The sequence below is a fragment of the Acipenser ruthenus genome, chromosome 20 (assembly GCF_902713425.1).
Source record: "Acipenser ruthenus chromosome 20, fAciRut3.2 maternal haplotype, whole genome shotgun sequence".
Lineage (NCBI taxonomy): Eukaryota > Metazoa > Chordata > Actinopteri > Acipenseriformes > Acipenseridae > Acipenser > Acipenser ruthenus.
This window is the reverse complement of record NC_081208.1, coordinates 8,845,373-8,861,391: the sequence shown is the minus strand read 5'-3', so window position 1 is coordinate 8,861,391 and position 16,019 is coordinate 8,845,373. Positions and strand designations below refer to the sequence as shown.

The window sequence follows — 16,019 nt, the reverse complement described above, 5'->3', positions numbered from 1 at the left end:
TTACAATTGTTGCAAGATATCACATTATTTTTACATACAATTCCCCATTTATACAGTTGGGTTTTTACTGGAGCAATCTAGGTAAAGTACCTTGCTCAAGGGTACAGCAGCAGTGTCCCCCACTAGGGATTGAACCCACAACCCTCAAGTCAAGAGTCCAGAGTCCTAACCACTACTCCACACTGCTACACTGACATGACATTGACTCTAATTGCTGCACTGATTTGGTCAACAAGGCGCACGTTTAGCGATGTTTTCAATTTATTTGTCCATAATGGAGCTTTTCAGGCAGCGACGTGACGTAAAGTCGTTGATTTCCCTGATAGGCCAAAAGTTGCGCGCATGTCTTTATGGGATACAGCGGTGAAAACCCATAGCGTGTGACATGGGGAGTGCAAAGCTTTCAGGTGCTTGAATAATAAGCATAAAAATAAGACTAAAATGTTATTTTATGTGCCAAAGCCTATTAATTCAGAATGGGCAATCATAGCAAAACAAATGACTACAGAATTTGAGAACGGGGCATACACTGACAACCTTTCCATTCGGTCGAAATTCTTTCGTGTGTGAGGACCACTTTGAACCTGAATGCTACGAAAGGAACATGCAGGCAGAGCTTCTGGGGTATGAATGCAAGACGAGGCTAAAACCTGATGTGATGCCAACAATATTTGCCCACAAGAAGAAGACAACATCACACAGCAAAGGGTTGAAATGAAAACCAGCAGACACAGGGGGTCTCCAGGACCGAGTTTGAGAACCCCTGGTTTAGCACAATGAAATCATCAGAAGGTAGGTCATTGTATATAACTCAATTGTGTTTATTAACAATAAGGAATAAACTACATCAAAGTGTGCAAGATAAATGGCGAGACCGAAGGTCAATGTCACCCGAAGCCCAAGATACTAGTATACAGGCTTTTTATTGCACACAATGATGTACTTTATTTTTTATCAGTTGTAGCCATTTACAAAAGCTTGAAAAAGTAGAACACTTGTATGAATTATACAAAAAAGTGTGTATCCTGCTTTCTCTTTATTTTCGTTTTCCAGTTTGGATATTGTTACACTGTTTACGCATATGTGTGTAGGTTTGCATGCTGTTTTCTTTGTTCTCACTCTAGAAATTATAATGTTCTCTCTGCTGAAATTTGCTCTGGCTGGAGTGATATTGCTTGTTAGTCTCTGTTGTACTGAAACGAGTGGTTTTTGTAATTTTTTACCGATTTACAATTACTGTATTTTTAGGTTGAAACTGCCTGTTTGTGTGTTTCCTCCTTTCTCTTTCAGACCAGTACCTCTCCTTTTTCTTAGTTTCAGGAATAATAAACCTTCTTATTAGGTAGCCTACAAAAGGCTGTAAACAATGTATAGGGATGTAAACGGCTACTAGTGATGATGATAATAATAATAATAATAATAATAATAATAATAATAATAATAATAATAATAATAATAATAATAATAATAATAAACGTGTCTTGACCAGTTACAGTGCATAGTGCTTTGTTCTGTATAGGCTATGTACCTTGAAGTACAAGTCTAGTGATTTTACTTTTAATTTGCATGGTATGGAGGTTTTCTATAAAAAAAAATAATTGATACATAGACAAAAGTTATTGCAGCAGTGTTTCCATAAAACCCATTTACTACAAGGGCACCAAGTATTGGGAGCCTTCTTGGTTCAGTTTTCTCAGATTAGGTTGGTTGCAGACGCCCCGTTATCCTCGTCTGAATATTCACTATCGCTGCCTGACGAAGTTAAACTGGGGCAGTCAGACCTCAACGGTTCATATGAGTACCCTTCTATTTGACTTTTTTCATCCATAATAATCTAATAAATACCGTTGAAAAAATTAGCTGCAGTTATAGACTAGCAGTGTTCGGAAACAGGGAAATCAACAACCCAACGTCATATCCTGTGCGCCACATGAGAGCCCCGATGCATAGAAGCTTAACGTTGTTTTAATGCTTTTATATCATGAATTGGCCCAGCAGGGGCTTAAATTGTGTCAAAAGTTTTCAGCCACATGTTTTCTATTGAAATGATTCTATATGCATTACCACTACAGGTACCCTTTAAATATGTTCTCTATGAAAGAGCAGGTAGTAAGATGTTCATCCAAAAACTGTTCCAGACTGAGAATTGCCAGACTAATTATACATAATTAGTAAAATACATTTCTAAATGTTCTGATTACAGACCTGTCATTCAAGAATGTATTCGCACATTTCCTGCTGCCAAGCGTAGACATGGTGAAGCACTGCCACCTAGTGTTCTTCTGATGAACATGCTGAACAAAGGTGAGATCCAGACTTTTCTGGTAAATTGGAACAATAACTGCATTACAATAACTACATGATCGTGTGGTTTAATGTTATACAATGAAAACATACAATTGTTTTTACCATCAATTGCTTTTAAATTACGCATCCTAACAGGTCTATAAATTAAATATTTAAAAAACTTGTTTAGTGACTGCTGTTGAAGTTTTGGGGTGCTGTCAAACAAGGATATACTACATGCTTCCCACTGGGGGGCTCATGCAACACCTTGAATAGACAGTATTTCATTTATTTGCATCACCACAGAACCTTTTGAAAAAAACAGCTATTTAGTCTATATTTCTCTTTGTATTCCATATATTGTTGTTTACAGCAATCAGGGTAATCAACAGAATTAATACTTACAGGGTAGTTGCTTTGTTCTTGTCCAGATATTAACATCCTGGCTGATGGGAAGTTTACTAATTTAGTTCAGTCTATGTAGGTCTTATGTTTTTGTGTCCAAACTGTCGGAATCGTCACTCGGTGATTGCTCAGTCTTAGATTGCTTTGGCTGGCCTAGTTTGCTCTTTTCATTTTGACATCATAAAACTATTACACAAAAATAAAACAGACAAAATTCAACACAAATCAGTAGGATTTGACTGGTACGATTTCCAACACATAAGTAATGCATAAAATGCGCGGGTACAGTGACCTATAGGGGAAGTGCTTCCGGAGAATAAGGGCATGACCTGAGGTGAAACACACTCTATGTAGAGACAGTAAAGTCAAAGTTTTTTGTTCGAAACTAAAGAGGTCCGGGCAGGGTGTTTTGCAGCAGTATAACATTTATATAATGTTCTTCCCCCTAGATTTCTTTTAATTTGCCAGTTTACCATACCGTCAGTTTTTTTTCTTACCCGTATGCATACCAGCATATACCGCCCCACTTTAACCATCGCTTATACTGTGTACTGATCTGTTACAAAAATCTGTTTGGCCTGGAACAAAAAAGAATAAGGGGGACTTTAAAATCCTAAAAGCTAATCCTAACCAATACTTCAAGCACAGTATAGACACCAGGACCAGAGGGCACAGATGGGGATTAAGTGCAGACAGGACAGAGTGAAGGAGACATTTCTTCACACAGAGTGGTGAGAGTATGGAATGGATTACCTAGTCATGCTGTTGATGCAGAATCACTTTAAGACCCAACTTGTCAAAGTTTAAGATCAATCAACTACTGGGAACTGGGCAGAATAGCCTCCTCTCATTCGTACATTGCCTTATTTACTGTGCTTCATCTTGCTGTGTACTTTGCTTTGTTGAAGGTGATTAAATTGTTTGCTGTCTGAATGTGAAGAAGTTGTTCAGGGTGAGTGTTAATTGGAGAGCAATTCATTCTCACAATAATTTAAGATACTAGTAGTAGAGGATATTTCTGCCAATTTTCCCTTTGTGAAGAATTCAATCAATGTCACTTGAGCAACTTGGGTCTGCAATCAAAGCTTTATTGGTGTCGCCATAGCTCTACTTTTTAATGGTCATGGCGCCCCCTGATTTTAAACTCCTGCCTTTGTGAAATCGCTAGGAAATGTCACAAACTAGTTTCCAGAAACAGAAAGTAAAACTGACAATAATCTTCATGTACAGTCCATGTTTCTTCTTTTCACAGGTTGGTCGATGGCAAGAGTTACAGAATAAATGCGGGTCAATACTGGGTGGTACACTTTAAAATCAAAAGTTATATAAATCAAAAGGTACAGTCCCATTAAGCAGGGTCTGGAGTTAACAATATTCACCCAAGCCCTTAGTGACCAAGACAGGAGCGCACAGACATCCACTCTCCTTGGGCCCTAGGCTGGACTGAAGAGCTCCTCTTTTACCACATGTTTTTTTTCAGCCCAGGCATATGGAATTTTAACTTCATCATAGCCAAATAAAACTAAATGTGATGGGGGACACCTACTCTGCATGTATATTGAGAGAATGCAGACTGGCTGGTGAAAGGTCACAATGTCATGAGCTGAAAGGAATGATGAAGGCGGTTCAGTGCAGGTACTTATGATTTCTAGTCCAGTTCAAAGGAAGCTCCAAGACAGGTAGGGAGATTCAGGGAATATGATTACAATTCTATATTGGAGCACCAGGGCCAGCGTCAGCAAGCGCCCGGGGCCCCAGTGCCAGAGAGTGGCCCACACACATACAGAAATGAAATTGCAAATATGAGTAAATGTAGTATTTCTGTGCCAGCTAGCCTACTCAATAGCCTTTAGGGCTAGACATGTTTCGTTTTCACTAAACCAAATTAAACTGTATGGGTGCAGTGCAGTGAAACTTTTCAGATCTCTCCTTTTTTCTTTTCTCCTTTAACTGCTAGCTTCTTGTTCTCTTAGCCCCCCCCCCCCTTCTCACTCCCTATTTCAAACTAGATGACATTTCTGAAACTTGACCAATAACGGAATAAAATAAAGCTTCACATATGAAATATTCCACAAAAAAACAGAAAACGGCACAGAAAATAGGAGTAGGCCGATTACTTGAGGTGAAAATTGTCACCTAGTCGCCACTTCATAAATTGTGTGTTTGATAATGTCTGGTGCTCTATTTGTGAACGTAATGTTTCATAACACTTTACTGTTTGTGAACTATATTTTAAAACTCTATATTAATCTTCTAAAATGTAATTTACATGTTAACAGAACCACACCTGCAGGTACTATGGCAAGCCAAATGATCATTTAGAGATATCTCAAATTGCACTTTAAGATAGCTTGAAATTTACAGATTTAGAGATATCTGTAAATCATATGCAGATGTCTTTTAAATAATGTTTTGCTAGCATAGTACACCAAACTGTCATCTAGAGATATCTCTAAATAACTTCAACTATTTGTATTCTACTTTATTTTTCTTCAACCATTGTTTGGTTTCAAGGTTTTTTGGAAATCTGTAAGATTTGTATTTTAATACAGGTGGTTATTTAACGCAAAATTGTCCTGACGGAAATCTCTAAATTCCTTCCTGTGAAAATGTTCCCTGTTTAGGTATTTCAAGATATCTCTAAATGATTTAGAGAGGTCTTTAAATGAACAGGAAGTCATTTCCAGATATCTTAAAATGAATGTGAGATGTCTTTAATAGGAGGAGCTGCAGAGCACTGTTAACACCCATTTTATTTGCTGCGATTTTTCTTTTCTTGAAAATCTCCACCCTACTGGTCAGAAGCAAAGAATACATTTAAAATGACCATATTAATCAACAAAGCCGCTGCAGCCTGTTGCACAACTAACAGAGGGTGTTTCAGTAAAGAACTTGGGTCGGCTCAAAAAGAAATACATTAGTCTAAAAGGTGAGGGATTTATTATAGTATTTAGTAATTCCCCCCCCCCCCAAAAAAAGGAGCAAGCCTATATATAACATGACATTGTTTTTGTTTCTTTAACTATAATGATACACAAAATCAGGTCCCAGTGCTAATGATTGGGCCTCAAAGTTTGACAAGAGTAAGTAACAGCTGGTAACGGTGACACCATCTGGAATTTAGAGTTAAAGAAACAAGATGTATATTATTATTTGATTACAGAAATAAACACAGGTGCTGTCCATTTCATCATTTAGATGTACATCTAACTTTACACAGTGCTGCCCATGTCATCAATTAGATGTACATCTAACTTTACACAGTGCTGCCCATGTCATCAATTAGATGTACATGCCACTACTGATTGCTTTCAATCTGAACCCCACTGGCTTTTTGGCACACACTCGGGGTCTGTTAATCAGTCATACTGTGTGGATAAGTCACTTGCAGAAAGCTAGAAGAAATGTTTTTAATTCTTTTCCTGTTTAAGTGGCTTGAGAAAGTCCTGAAGGAGGGTTTCTTGTGATTTTATGTGGAAAACCAAATAAGTTCTGGGAAAATTAACTCTGGAAGGCACACAATATTCATCAGACAAGGTAGGCATTTTTTTTAATGTTTCCGGTCCAGAAAATATAAACGTAAGATTTAAAGAAAAAAATATTTTTTGTAGTAAAACAGTGTGGTCTAATTTACTTTTATACAGTTTATAGCTTTGACCATGCTGCTAATGTCAGGTGTAACTGATTTTAAAAGGTATAGTATGGTGGTCTTTTTATAGCTAACAAAATTATTCAACTGAATCTGATCTAATATGTGTTACCATCACCTCGTAGATCTCCTTGTCCTACATGTAAGAGGGCACACGCTATGTCAAGCTTGGTTTTGATTTAAAATTTCTTTCATAGCATTTGTAAACAATAAAACTGGCAAATGCATGTTGCACTCTTTTCCATACTGTACTTCTGGAAGTTGACTGGAAGGGAAACATTGAAGTATCTGCAAGGAGCCTTCGATAAATATTCTTCTCTATCACAGCTTCAAATAAATTACAACCAAAGTTACCTTTACAATAATGTGTGCGTTTTTCATGAAAGAAAATCTTAGACCTTTGAAATTATCGCAATATGCATATACTGCAAGTTTACCATGGTACCAGGGACATTTTTCATGGAACCTGCTGTCTGTTAGCTGGAAGTATTTTGTTAGCACCATGTGCTTTAAGAGTGTTATTTCCAGTAAAGTTACAATCAGAAACTCATATAGTGTGTGAAATGTATTACAGTCACAGCCTAACACGTTTTTCTTGTGGCTTGTGGCCTGTATTCCAGATTTGTTTCACAAACTGGAGCAAGACGTTACAACACTACAAGGACCGCACGGCAGAGACATGTGGGACACACTGACAGAAATATTGGGGCTTGTTTTAGGACTCTCTGGCATTATCCTTCTAATATTGGCAAATGAAACTGACTGCTGGAGGGTAAGGGAATACAATTGGAGAAATATGATTGAAAGGAAGATTAGTCAGGGTCTACAACAGTAAGCATGGTTTTGTAGTTGTTTTGAGAAGTATCCCCTTTTAAAAAGTTACCATGTAAAGGTGAGTGGCTTTTATAGGGTGTCCAGTTTCAGTATTTCCAAATCATATTTTATTATTATTATTATTATTATTATTATTATTATTATTATTATTATTATTATTATTTATTTCTTAGCAGACACCCTTATCCAGGGCGACTTACAATCGTAAGCAAATGCATTTCAAGTGTTACAATACAAGCAATACAATAAGAGCAAGAAATACAGTAACTTTTGTTCAAGTATGACAAACCACAATTCAATAATACAGCAGATAATAGTGATAGTTACATCAGGATATGATTAAATAGTGATAGTTACATAAGGATATGATTAAATACAAAATACTACAGGTTAAACACTTGGCAGATTACAGTATTCTGAAGTACAGGATTAAATGCAGTAAGATAGGGAGCAGATAAGAGCAAAATAAAGCACATTTAAATGAAGGGTGATAGTGTCCCAGGATACAAACAGAGGAGTTCTACAGGTGCTGTTTGAAGAGGTGAGTCTTAAGGAGGCGCCAGAATGTGGTCAGGGACTGGGCAGTCCTGACATCTGTAGGAAGGTCATTCCACCACTGCGGAGCAAGGGTGGAGAAGGAGCGGGCTCTGGAGGCAGGGGAAATATATGGTTATATTAACTGATGACTGCTGGTCATTTTTCACTTGGTGCAGAGTTGTCTTCATCATTTTTATTAATACATCCACATTGCTTAAAGTGTCGATGTAACAAGACTGGTCAGGAGTTGCTTGTACTACATTTTATAAAATGAAATGAGCTGCTTCCATAGGTAATAGTAATACACAGACACAGACGCCATCTTTATGGAAATAGCCCAAACAGCCTCTGTAAGAGAACCCGGTCTGCTGGGTGTGATGACACACAGATCGGCAAATAGAAATGCACTGTTTGCTCTGTGGTTCAGCCCCAGTGATCCTGCCTACCACATTTAACCCATTTACACTGTGCTGCAACGATAAGTCACAACTTACTTGGTTTATTAAGGTCCCAATAGGCTGTTATAATCACAGTAGAGCTTTGTCTGAAGCAAATATACAATTATGTTTGAAAGGCTTGATCAACTTGAACCTTTACAAAATAAGACTACTTGCCAAACGCATTGCTATCCTAAGATAGTCAATCAAATACATCTGCACAGTAAATGTGCATGGTGATTTTGCAGTTTTCTCATGCTTTTTGCATGGTTATACTGTTCAGTTACCTTAGTTTACCAGCTTTGCTATGTTTTTTTTTAATATGCTTTACCATGCTTCACTATGCTGTATTAGACTTTGCTGTTCTTTTACACTTTCATACCATGAAAATTCATGGAGTACTGTAGTTATTCCACAAATAGAAGAGTGGGCTGTTTAACAATAATCAGTGTTGCATTACCTGCATCGCATTACTGTAATCTGATTACATTTTCACTAACTTGTAAATGTAACGGATCCTTTTTCAGCCCGGTAACAAAATGTAGTAGTGGATTACATTCTATGTGAAAATATAACATAGTTACTTTTAGTTACATTCAAGAACTGCAAAAGATTACTTTTGAAATAACCAAAACACTGCATTAACTGTCACAGAGTATTCTGTTTATGTTACAAATACAATGTAAGGAATATAGGTTTAAATTAAACAGATGAATTCAGAGGATTACTTTCCTTAGATCAAGCATTTGCTGAGCAACATTTTGAACAGAAAAGCAGCATTAGATATTTAAAAGTTACCTGATGCTAGATCTCTTAAAACTTTTATGGTTGTTAAAAAAAAAAAAATTGTAGTGCCGCATTTTTCCAGGTCACTGCAGAATTATAGCATTCTTACCACCAGACATTGAAAAGAACCCCCCATCTTGAGAGAATGAATTTGCAGGGAGAATTCAAGTAGCGCTCCTGTTGTAACACAGCAGGCAGGCAGCTGTGAGCATGCACGCACATTAAGATAAAGATCAAAGCACACAAGAACGAAATGTCAGACCCAGCTTCTGCAGAACACTGAAAGCACGGTCTGAGGAGCGATTAAATAATGTAATTGTATGTAAAAATAATGTATATCTTCTAACAATTGTAAGTCGCCCTGGATAAGGGTGTCTGCTAAGAAATAAATAATAATATAGAGCGTGCACACATACTACACTTGGGTGCATTAGCAGTGTGTTTGTAGAAATGTGTTCCATAATGAGTAATAAAAGATAAGTAAACATCGTAAATCACATTTAACTTTGGTATAGTTAACCATAGTAAATAATGCATATGGAAGACTTTGTTTATTATTTATAAAGGTAGCACTAATGATTGTGTCATATATATGGATGATAATATGAATGCTAAAACCATAACAAACTGTAAAATTGCTGTGGTAAACTTTTATAAGGGTTGAGCTGTATACTGTAGGTGTCTTTTATATTTCTATTTTACTTTTTTACTATTTTAATTCCATATATTGCACAAATTAAGTGTTGTCATATTAAGAGCTACACTTTTCCTCATCTATTTACAGGGATGGAAATGAGACACCCATTGCATAGCAGTTTGGTCCATTCTTGGGTCACCTGAGCTTGTTAACTATCCACTGGGGCTAATGAAGCTCGTAGTAAAACCTGGAATGGATGAAACTGCTATGCAATAGGTGTCTTATTTTCACCCTGTATCTACCATATCTATCATTTCATTTCTGTCTTTAAAAGCCCTTTTGCTGTTGTCTCCCAGCAAGATGCGAAGGACCAGTTTGCATCGGTGGGCTTGAGCTTCCGGTGCCGCGGTCTCTGGAGCGAGTGTTTGTTTGACAACATGGCAAACATCTGGACCTGTGACATCCCTCCCTCATACCTGGGGGAGCTCCCTGGTGAGCTTCACTCATTTTAGACATACAAAGTTATGCTCCATCTGCAAGCAGTGTCTGTCACCACCTCACAAATACTCTTACTCCTGATTAAAGGGCACATGCCAACTGACAGGAGATTTGGGACCAGTATTCTGGAACAACCATACATTAATATAAACCTGCTTGTAATAGAAACCTGCTTGGAGGGCATTGCCATCTGGTAGATGGCACAGGGAAGGTAAGGGCTCAAGGACTGATGCCCAGTATCAGGGTTTTAATGTGATTAGAAACTGGTCAACAGTGACTTTATTGTTTGTTTAAAGTTTTAAGGGGTAGATGTACTAAAGTGTTGTGTCTGTTGCAAACCCCATGCAAACCAATCGGAAGTGTAGTGTGAAATGTACTAAACAAATGCAATGCTGTTAGCATAATTGTAACTGCTGTCTGATTTAAAAGATGACCTGGAGCCCATCACCCAGAGAAGCCATGCTACGCTAGGTATTTCCTAGTCCGCTTTTTCTCGTGCTTTGCCGGTTGTGCGCAATGCATTTTTGAGTCGAACATCCAAATACCTTTTTTTCCCTAAAAGCAGGGCGGACTTATAAGCTTTGAAAACAAATTTCTGTGAAATTTCTGGTTTCCTCAACGTATTGGGAGCAATAGACTGCACACATGTGCCGCTAACCCCTCATCTGTATAGGAATAGGAAACACACCTATTCTATTAATGTGCAGGTGGTTTGCGATTCCCAGTTACTAATCACAAATGTAGTAGCCAAGTATCCCGGGTCAGTTCATGACTCTTTCATTTTTAAGAACAGCTGCATTTGTAGCAAACGCAAAGGAAAGGAATATGGAGATGGCTGACTGTTAGGGAAGTGCATTCAATATTTAAATAATGTGTTCGTGGTGGTAACTAAAACACCTATTTTTACAAGGAGGCTAAACGTATTTTTACACTGGCATGTCAGCATAATTATGTACTACCTTTGTTTTAAATTGTACAATGCCTTGAGCGTATATATTTGCATGTGTTACTATGTTGCATAAAAGGTGCTATAAAATGATTATTAATAGTATTGATTGTTATTACATTTGTTTGTGTTAAAGAGACAGTGGCTACCCTTTAAAAGCGTGGATACTGATGCCTGTATTAAACCCAACTTCACCTGCGGAGGAGCGTTATAACCAGGCACATATACGCACCAGGGGTGTGATTGAACGCACCTTTGGGCTGCTAAAGAGCAGACTCCGCTGCCTGGACCACAGTGGAGAAGCGCTCCAGTACAGGCCCAATACAGTATGTAATATAATTGTGGTGTGCTGTATACTGCATAATATAGCCATACCTGGCAGATTGACTGTGGAGATTGAAGTGGATTCACCCGTAGCAACACACCCATCAGATGACTCCTATGAAGAAGGGAGGCAGAGACGTGCTGAAGCGATACCTAATTTTATTACATGTAGGCAGTTCTTTTATCCATCTCATGTGGAATTCTAACAAAAAAATTCTAACATATTTATTTATACATTTCTCCATAAATCGACAACACCTTTTATTTTTTTTCCCCCTCCAATCTGAGAGTCCCCTGCAGTAAACCTTCCCACCCTTCTTTACCCAGACCTTCTTTGGCTGCAGTGCTCCATCTGGCTGACCTCCTCTCCTCTCTCCTGTCAAGGCTGTCAATCACACCTATACCTGACACCAGTCCTGCACGTATAGTTTGCTGCACTTGTTGTTCGAGAGGAGTCAGTTCTTCCTGATTGCTAGGACCCCCCCCCCCAACCCATACCACTGGCACTAGCTTTATTATTAGTTGCCAGCTTCTCCTTTGTACGTCTCTTAATATCATCTAATATCGGTAACTCAGTGGCTTACAGCACGTTTACCTTCGGGCACCTCCTACTGCTGCAAACCACAACTCAACTACCGCTGTTTTATTTGAAAAAATGTCGCACAACTCTCGTTAGAGATCTCGCTAAGATGACTCAAATAATATTTAAATTAATATATTGCGGCTCTCTTCATTAACATATTTTTTCTTAGTACATACGACAAAACGTGCACTTTGAGAATTGTCGTAAAGGAAATGCAAACTGCGGTATGTTTGCACTGCGACTGGCCCATCTTAGCACATCTACCCCTAAATGTCTAATTTGCAGGTTTATTTACCTTACCTTTTCATGTTTTTTTTGTTTGTTTTTTTAATGCTAAAAATTCTATCAGAAAGTTCTGTGGTCTGACTTCACATTAAGTTCAAACATTTTCTTGATTTCATGCATGACCATAAGTATACCTAACTTTAACATTTAAACATACATGTTATTGTGATCCCATTAAAAATAATGTAAAATTATTAAAACAAATGCTGTATATGCTGAGAAACTATAAAGATTGATGCTTATGGATCATTTTTCAAAAGTCAAAGGCTCTCCAAATGAAAAGTTGAAGGATTTTTTTTTAACCTCTATTGTTTGTAGTTATTTTCAACGATTGTAGTAATAAGTGGACATTAATCAATGACAGCTGCTTGATTGTAATCTCTTCTCCCCCCCCCCCCCCCCCCCCAGTTGACATGGTTATAACTCGAGCCTTAATTCTAGTCATGTGTGTGGTCTGTATCTGTGCCATTCCCATGCTCCTCTGTGGGATGGGGTGCACCAGGCTGGTGAGCGATGCTGGGAGTCAGAAGGCCAGGCTCACAGCGAGTGCGGGGACTCTCTTTCTCTTTGGAGGTAGTTCATTACCTTATTCATTATTTATTAGGGCAAGCTGGTAAATGTCTATTTTTTGTATGCATTATTTAATAACTGGTGAGCAATTTTTGCAGTGGGCTTATTCAGTTGACTGGCTGGTTATTACAGGAAACACGTGCTCATTAACACCAGCATGAGGTGTCAAACTGAAAGGAATTCCAACCGTACCTCACATACTTCATGTCTTCTCTCGCTCCATTGCAATTGCGTTTTTCTCTCTACTGTCTCACATAATGCAAACCTTCTTTTAAATGTTGTTAAAGTTATCAAAGTTGTTACTTTTTTAAATAAAATAATTATGCAGCTCACTATCTGTTTAATAACTCACTAACATGAACTAAATAGAGTAAGCGCCCCACAAGCAGCAACACAGAACTTTAGAACTCTGGCAGGAAAAAATTGCTCAGCAGAGATTATAAAAAATACTGCATGAGGTAGTTTGTGATACTGTACATGAGAATGTAATGCCCACCCTCGGTAAGCACCCCCTCCTCCCCCCTCAGCTGGGCATGCAGTTCTCATATCACATACTACCCCATATGCATTACTCACTATATAATGTTATCGAGCAGGGTTATTTTTACACCAAAACTACTTGAAGTCAAATCAACTTTGTTTTGTAACACTGGGGTCATAAGATGTTGGACCCCAAAGAAATGGCATAGGTGAAATGACCTAGGAAGTGCAAGTGTAACAGATATCCTGGAAGGCAAGGCAAGCAAACTGAGAACTTTCTTTTAAGTGTAGTACCAAATGTCAATTTCAATTCAATTTCAATGTATCTGTTTATATAGTGCCTTTCATACCACAGTAGCTCAAAGTACATGTCAGTTAAAGCAACAGGTAACAACAGTGACAGATACGATTTAGGAAAGTATTTTGTTAGCTGTAACCATTATAATGTCATTTATGTCCTAAATATTTAGGTACTTCAGGTGCAGTCGGGGTGCTGTGGTATGCAGTAGGCACCTTCATCAAATACAGGCGAGAGGTACGTATACAGCTACAAGTGGAACGTGTCATGTAATGATTAGTTCATTTAATGTATGACTATAAATTGGGGATTCGGTACAGACTGCTTGTCTGTAAGTGTCTGGGTCTAACAGCTCATCAGTCCCGCCCTGCGTCTGAATCATGTGCTTCCTGATCCCTAACTAATCAATATGGTTACAGTTCATTAAAAACATTTCGAGTACAACTATACAGATGTGTTTGCAGATGTACTAGATACACATGGTTTCATTTTAACTATAAATATACTTCAACACAAATGTATCAATTTAGGTACTCATGCGTTAGTTAAATATATAAATAAGAAGCAGCGAGGGTTAACAGTTTTTATAATGTGGGATTTCCTTTACGGGAGCTGGGTACACTAGCTTTTTCTACACTTCAAAAGCTATTTAAAAACATTTGAATCATTGGATGTTCATTTAAAGGGCCTTACAGTTTAATTCCAAGTTATGCTTACACTCTTTTTACTGGTAATTTGAGCAAAAGCTGAGTAAACAGGACCCATCAGGGGCTATTTTAACAATCTTAATACCGCTGGAGTTTGGCCCCAGGATATATCGATTGGCCCACTTAATAACATTACTGAATACAATCAAAATGGAGTTAAATAATGTCAGAAAAGTTTAAACATTTTGAGGCAGCTGTATTTCTTCTTCTTATTTATTTATTTATTGTATTTCGACCCCATTGTCTTTTTGAATGCTTCATTTCCTCATGTCTCTATCTTTACTTGACGGGGATGTGATGAAGGTAGAGTAGCATGCAGGCACAGTGTAAGCACGTACAGCAGATTCAAGCTGTATTATTTTAAAAGAGGGAAATGCGATCCACCCAGGCAACCTTTAACTCCATTGCTTCTTTTTCAGGCCACATATGCAATCCCCGGGGTCACGTATGAGCTGGGCTACTCTTACTGGTTTGCCGTAGCGGGTGTGGTCTGTGTTTGTGCAGTGGGGATAATGCTTCTGTCAGTAACCTGTTCAACACGCAAGAGGATGAACAAGGGGAAGATTCACAGAGCCACGCTGCTCCTGACAGGACACAATAACCACATGCCAACATCGCCACTCCCTGGACACAGCAAGACTTATCTGTGACTTGATTTATCACGATTGTCTTTACTTTAACTGTGCCCTGAGGCTTTGTCTGACGTAACAGAGGTTTTCTGTAAGCCTGCTGCTCAATTATTCTGTGATGTACCACGAGCATTTCAGCTACAGAAACAGAGCAGGTACTGGTTCAGAACCTCACTGTTTAATACTGAACTCAACTGGCCATATTCACAGAGCATTGACCACCAGCGTTGTCTGTGATCAATCAAACTGCTAATATTATTGAACTAGCATGAAACAACTGCAGCTCCTAATTTAATTTACTGGCTTATTTATTTGAACCTTTGTAACATCGTGTTTTAGATTTCTTTTTAATGAAAACATTTAGCCCAATATGAATAGATTAAAAACAAAAGAATGAGCCACAGTCTATTTTTTTTACTGACATACTAGTTGTTTTTATTAATAATCTATCCGGTTTTAGCTTTAACACAGTTAAATATGAACTTGTGTTGACAGCTGATTCTCATTGTGTCCTCCCACATTAGGATGCAACAAGTAGGATCTTGTATGGACATTCTACATATTGGTCCAGTAGTTAAAGAAAAAGGCTTGTAACCAGAAGGTCCCCAGTTCAAATCCTGGTAAACTCACTGACTCACTGTGTGATCCTGAGCAAATCACTTAACCTCCTTGTGCTCCGCCTTTCGGGTGAGACGTAATTGTAAATGACTCTGCAGCTGCTGCATAATTCACACACCCTAGTCTCTGTAAGTTGCTTGGATAAAGGTGTCTGCTAAATAAACACATAATAATAATACATGTTTTTAATGCAAAGCTTTACCCTTTTCATTAAAAAAGGCCAGCCAGACCCACCCTGTCAGTAAATTTAAACCCTGTTTCAAGCATCACATTACAAAAATAATAAAGTTGGCATCATTTTTATTTGTGGGACACATATGTCCCTTGTACCTCAAAGCGTTAAGGAAGGGCTACGCTAATATTCTGGATGTCACACATAAGAACCATACTATGAATTAAATATGCATTGCTTTACAACAGCTATATCACAGAAACATTCACATTGTACCTAACCGTGGCTGCTCAGGTTTACAGCACAGAGGACTGGAGTGTTGTGCTTTTCTCAGAGGG

The 16,019-nt window shown here is 38.1% G+C and overlaps 1 protein-coding gene across 2 annotated transcripts; it reads left to right on the top strand.

The window, feature by feature from the left end:
* The first annotated feature begins 436 nt into the window (after positions 1-436).
* Positions 437-15,791, top strand: LOC117425083 (claudin-16-like). 2 transcript variants are annotated; one of them, XM_058993448.1, is made up of 8 exons: positions 437-792; positions 2,204-2,304; positions 6,123-6,228; positions 6,961-7,112; positions 9,928-10,063; positions 12,616-12,780; positions 13,728-13,792; positions 14,682-15,791. In XM_058993448.1, the coding sequence occupies exons 4-8, from the start codon at positions 7,020-7,022 to the stop codon at positions 14,910-14,912; spliced, it is 690 nt and encodes a 229-aa protein (XP_058849431.1). In that variant the 5' UTR covers positions 437-792; positions 2,204-2,304; positions 6,123-6,228; positions 6,961-7,019; the 3' UTR covers positions 14,913-15,791. The 2 variants fall into 2 exon arrangements, with proteins under 2 accessions (XP_058849431.1, XP_058849432.1); XM_058993449.1 differs by lacking the exons at positions 437-792; positions 2,204-2,304 and having other exon boundaries at positions 5,930-6,228.
* The last annotated feature ends 228 nt before the right edge of the window (positions 15,792-16,019 follow it).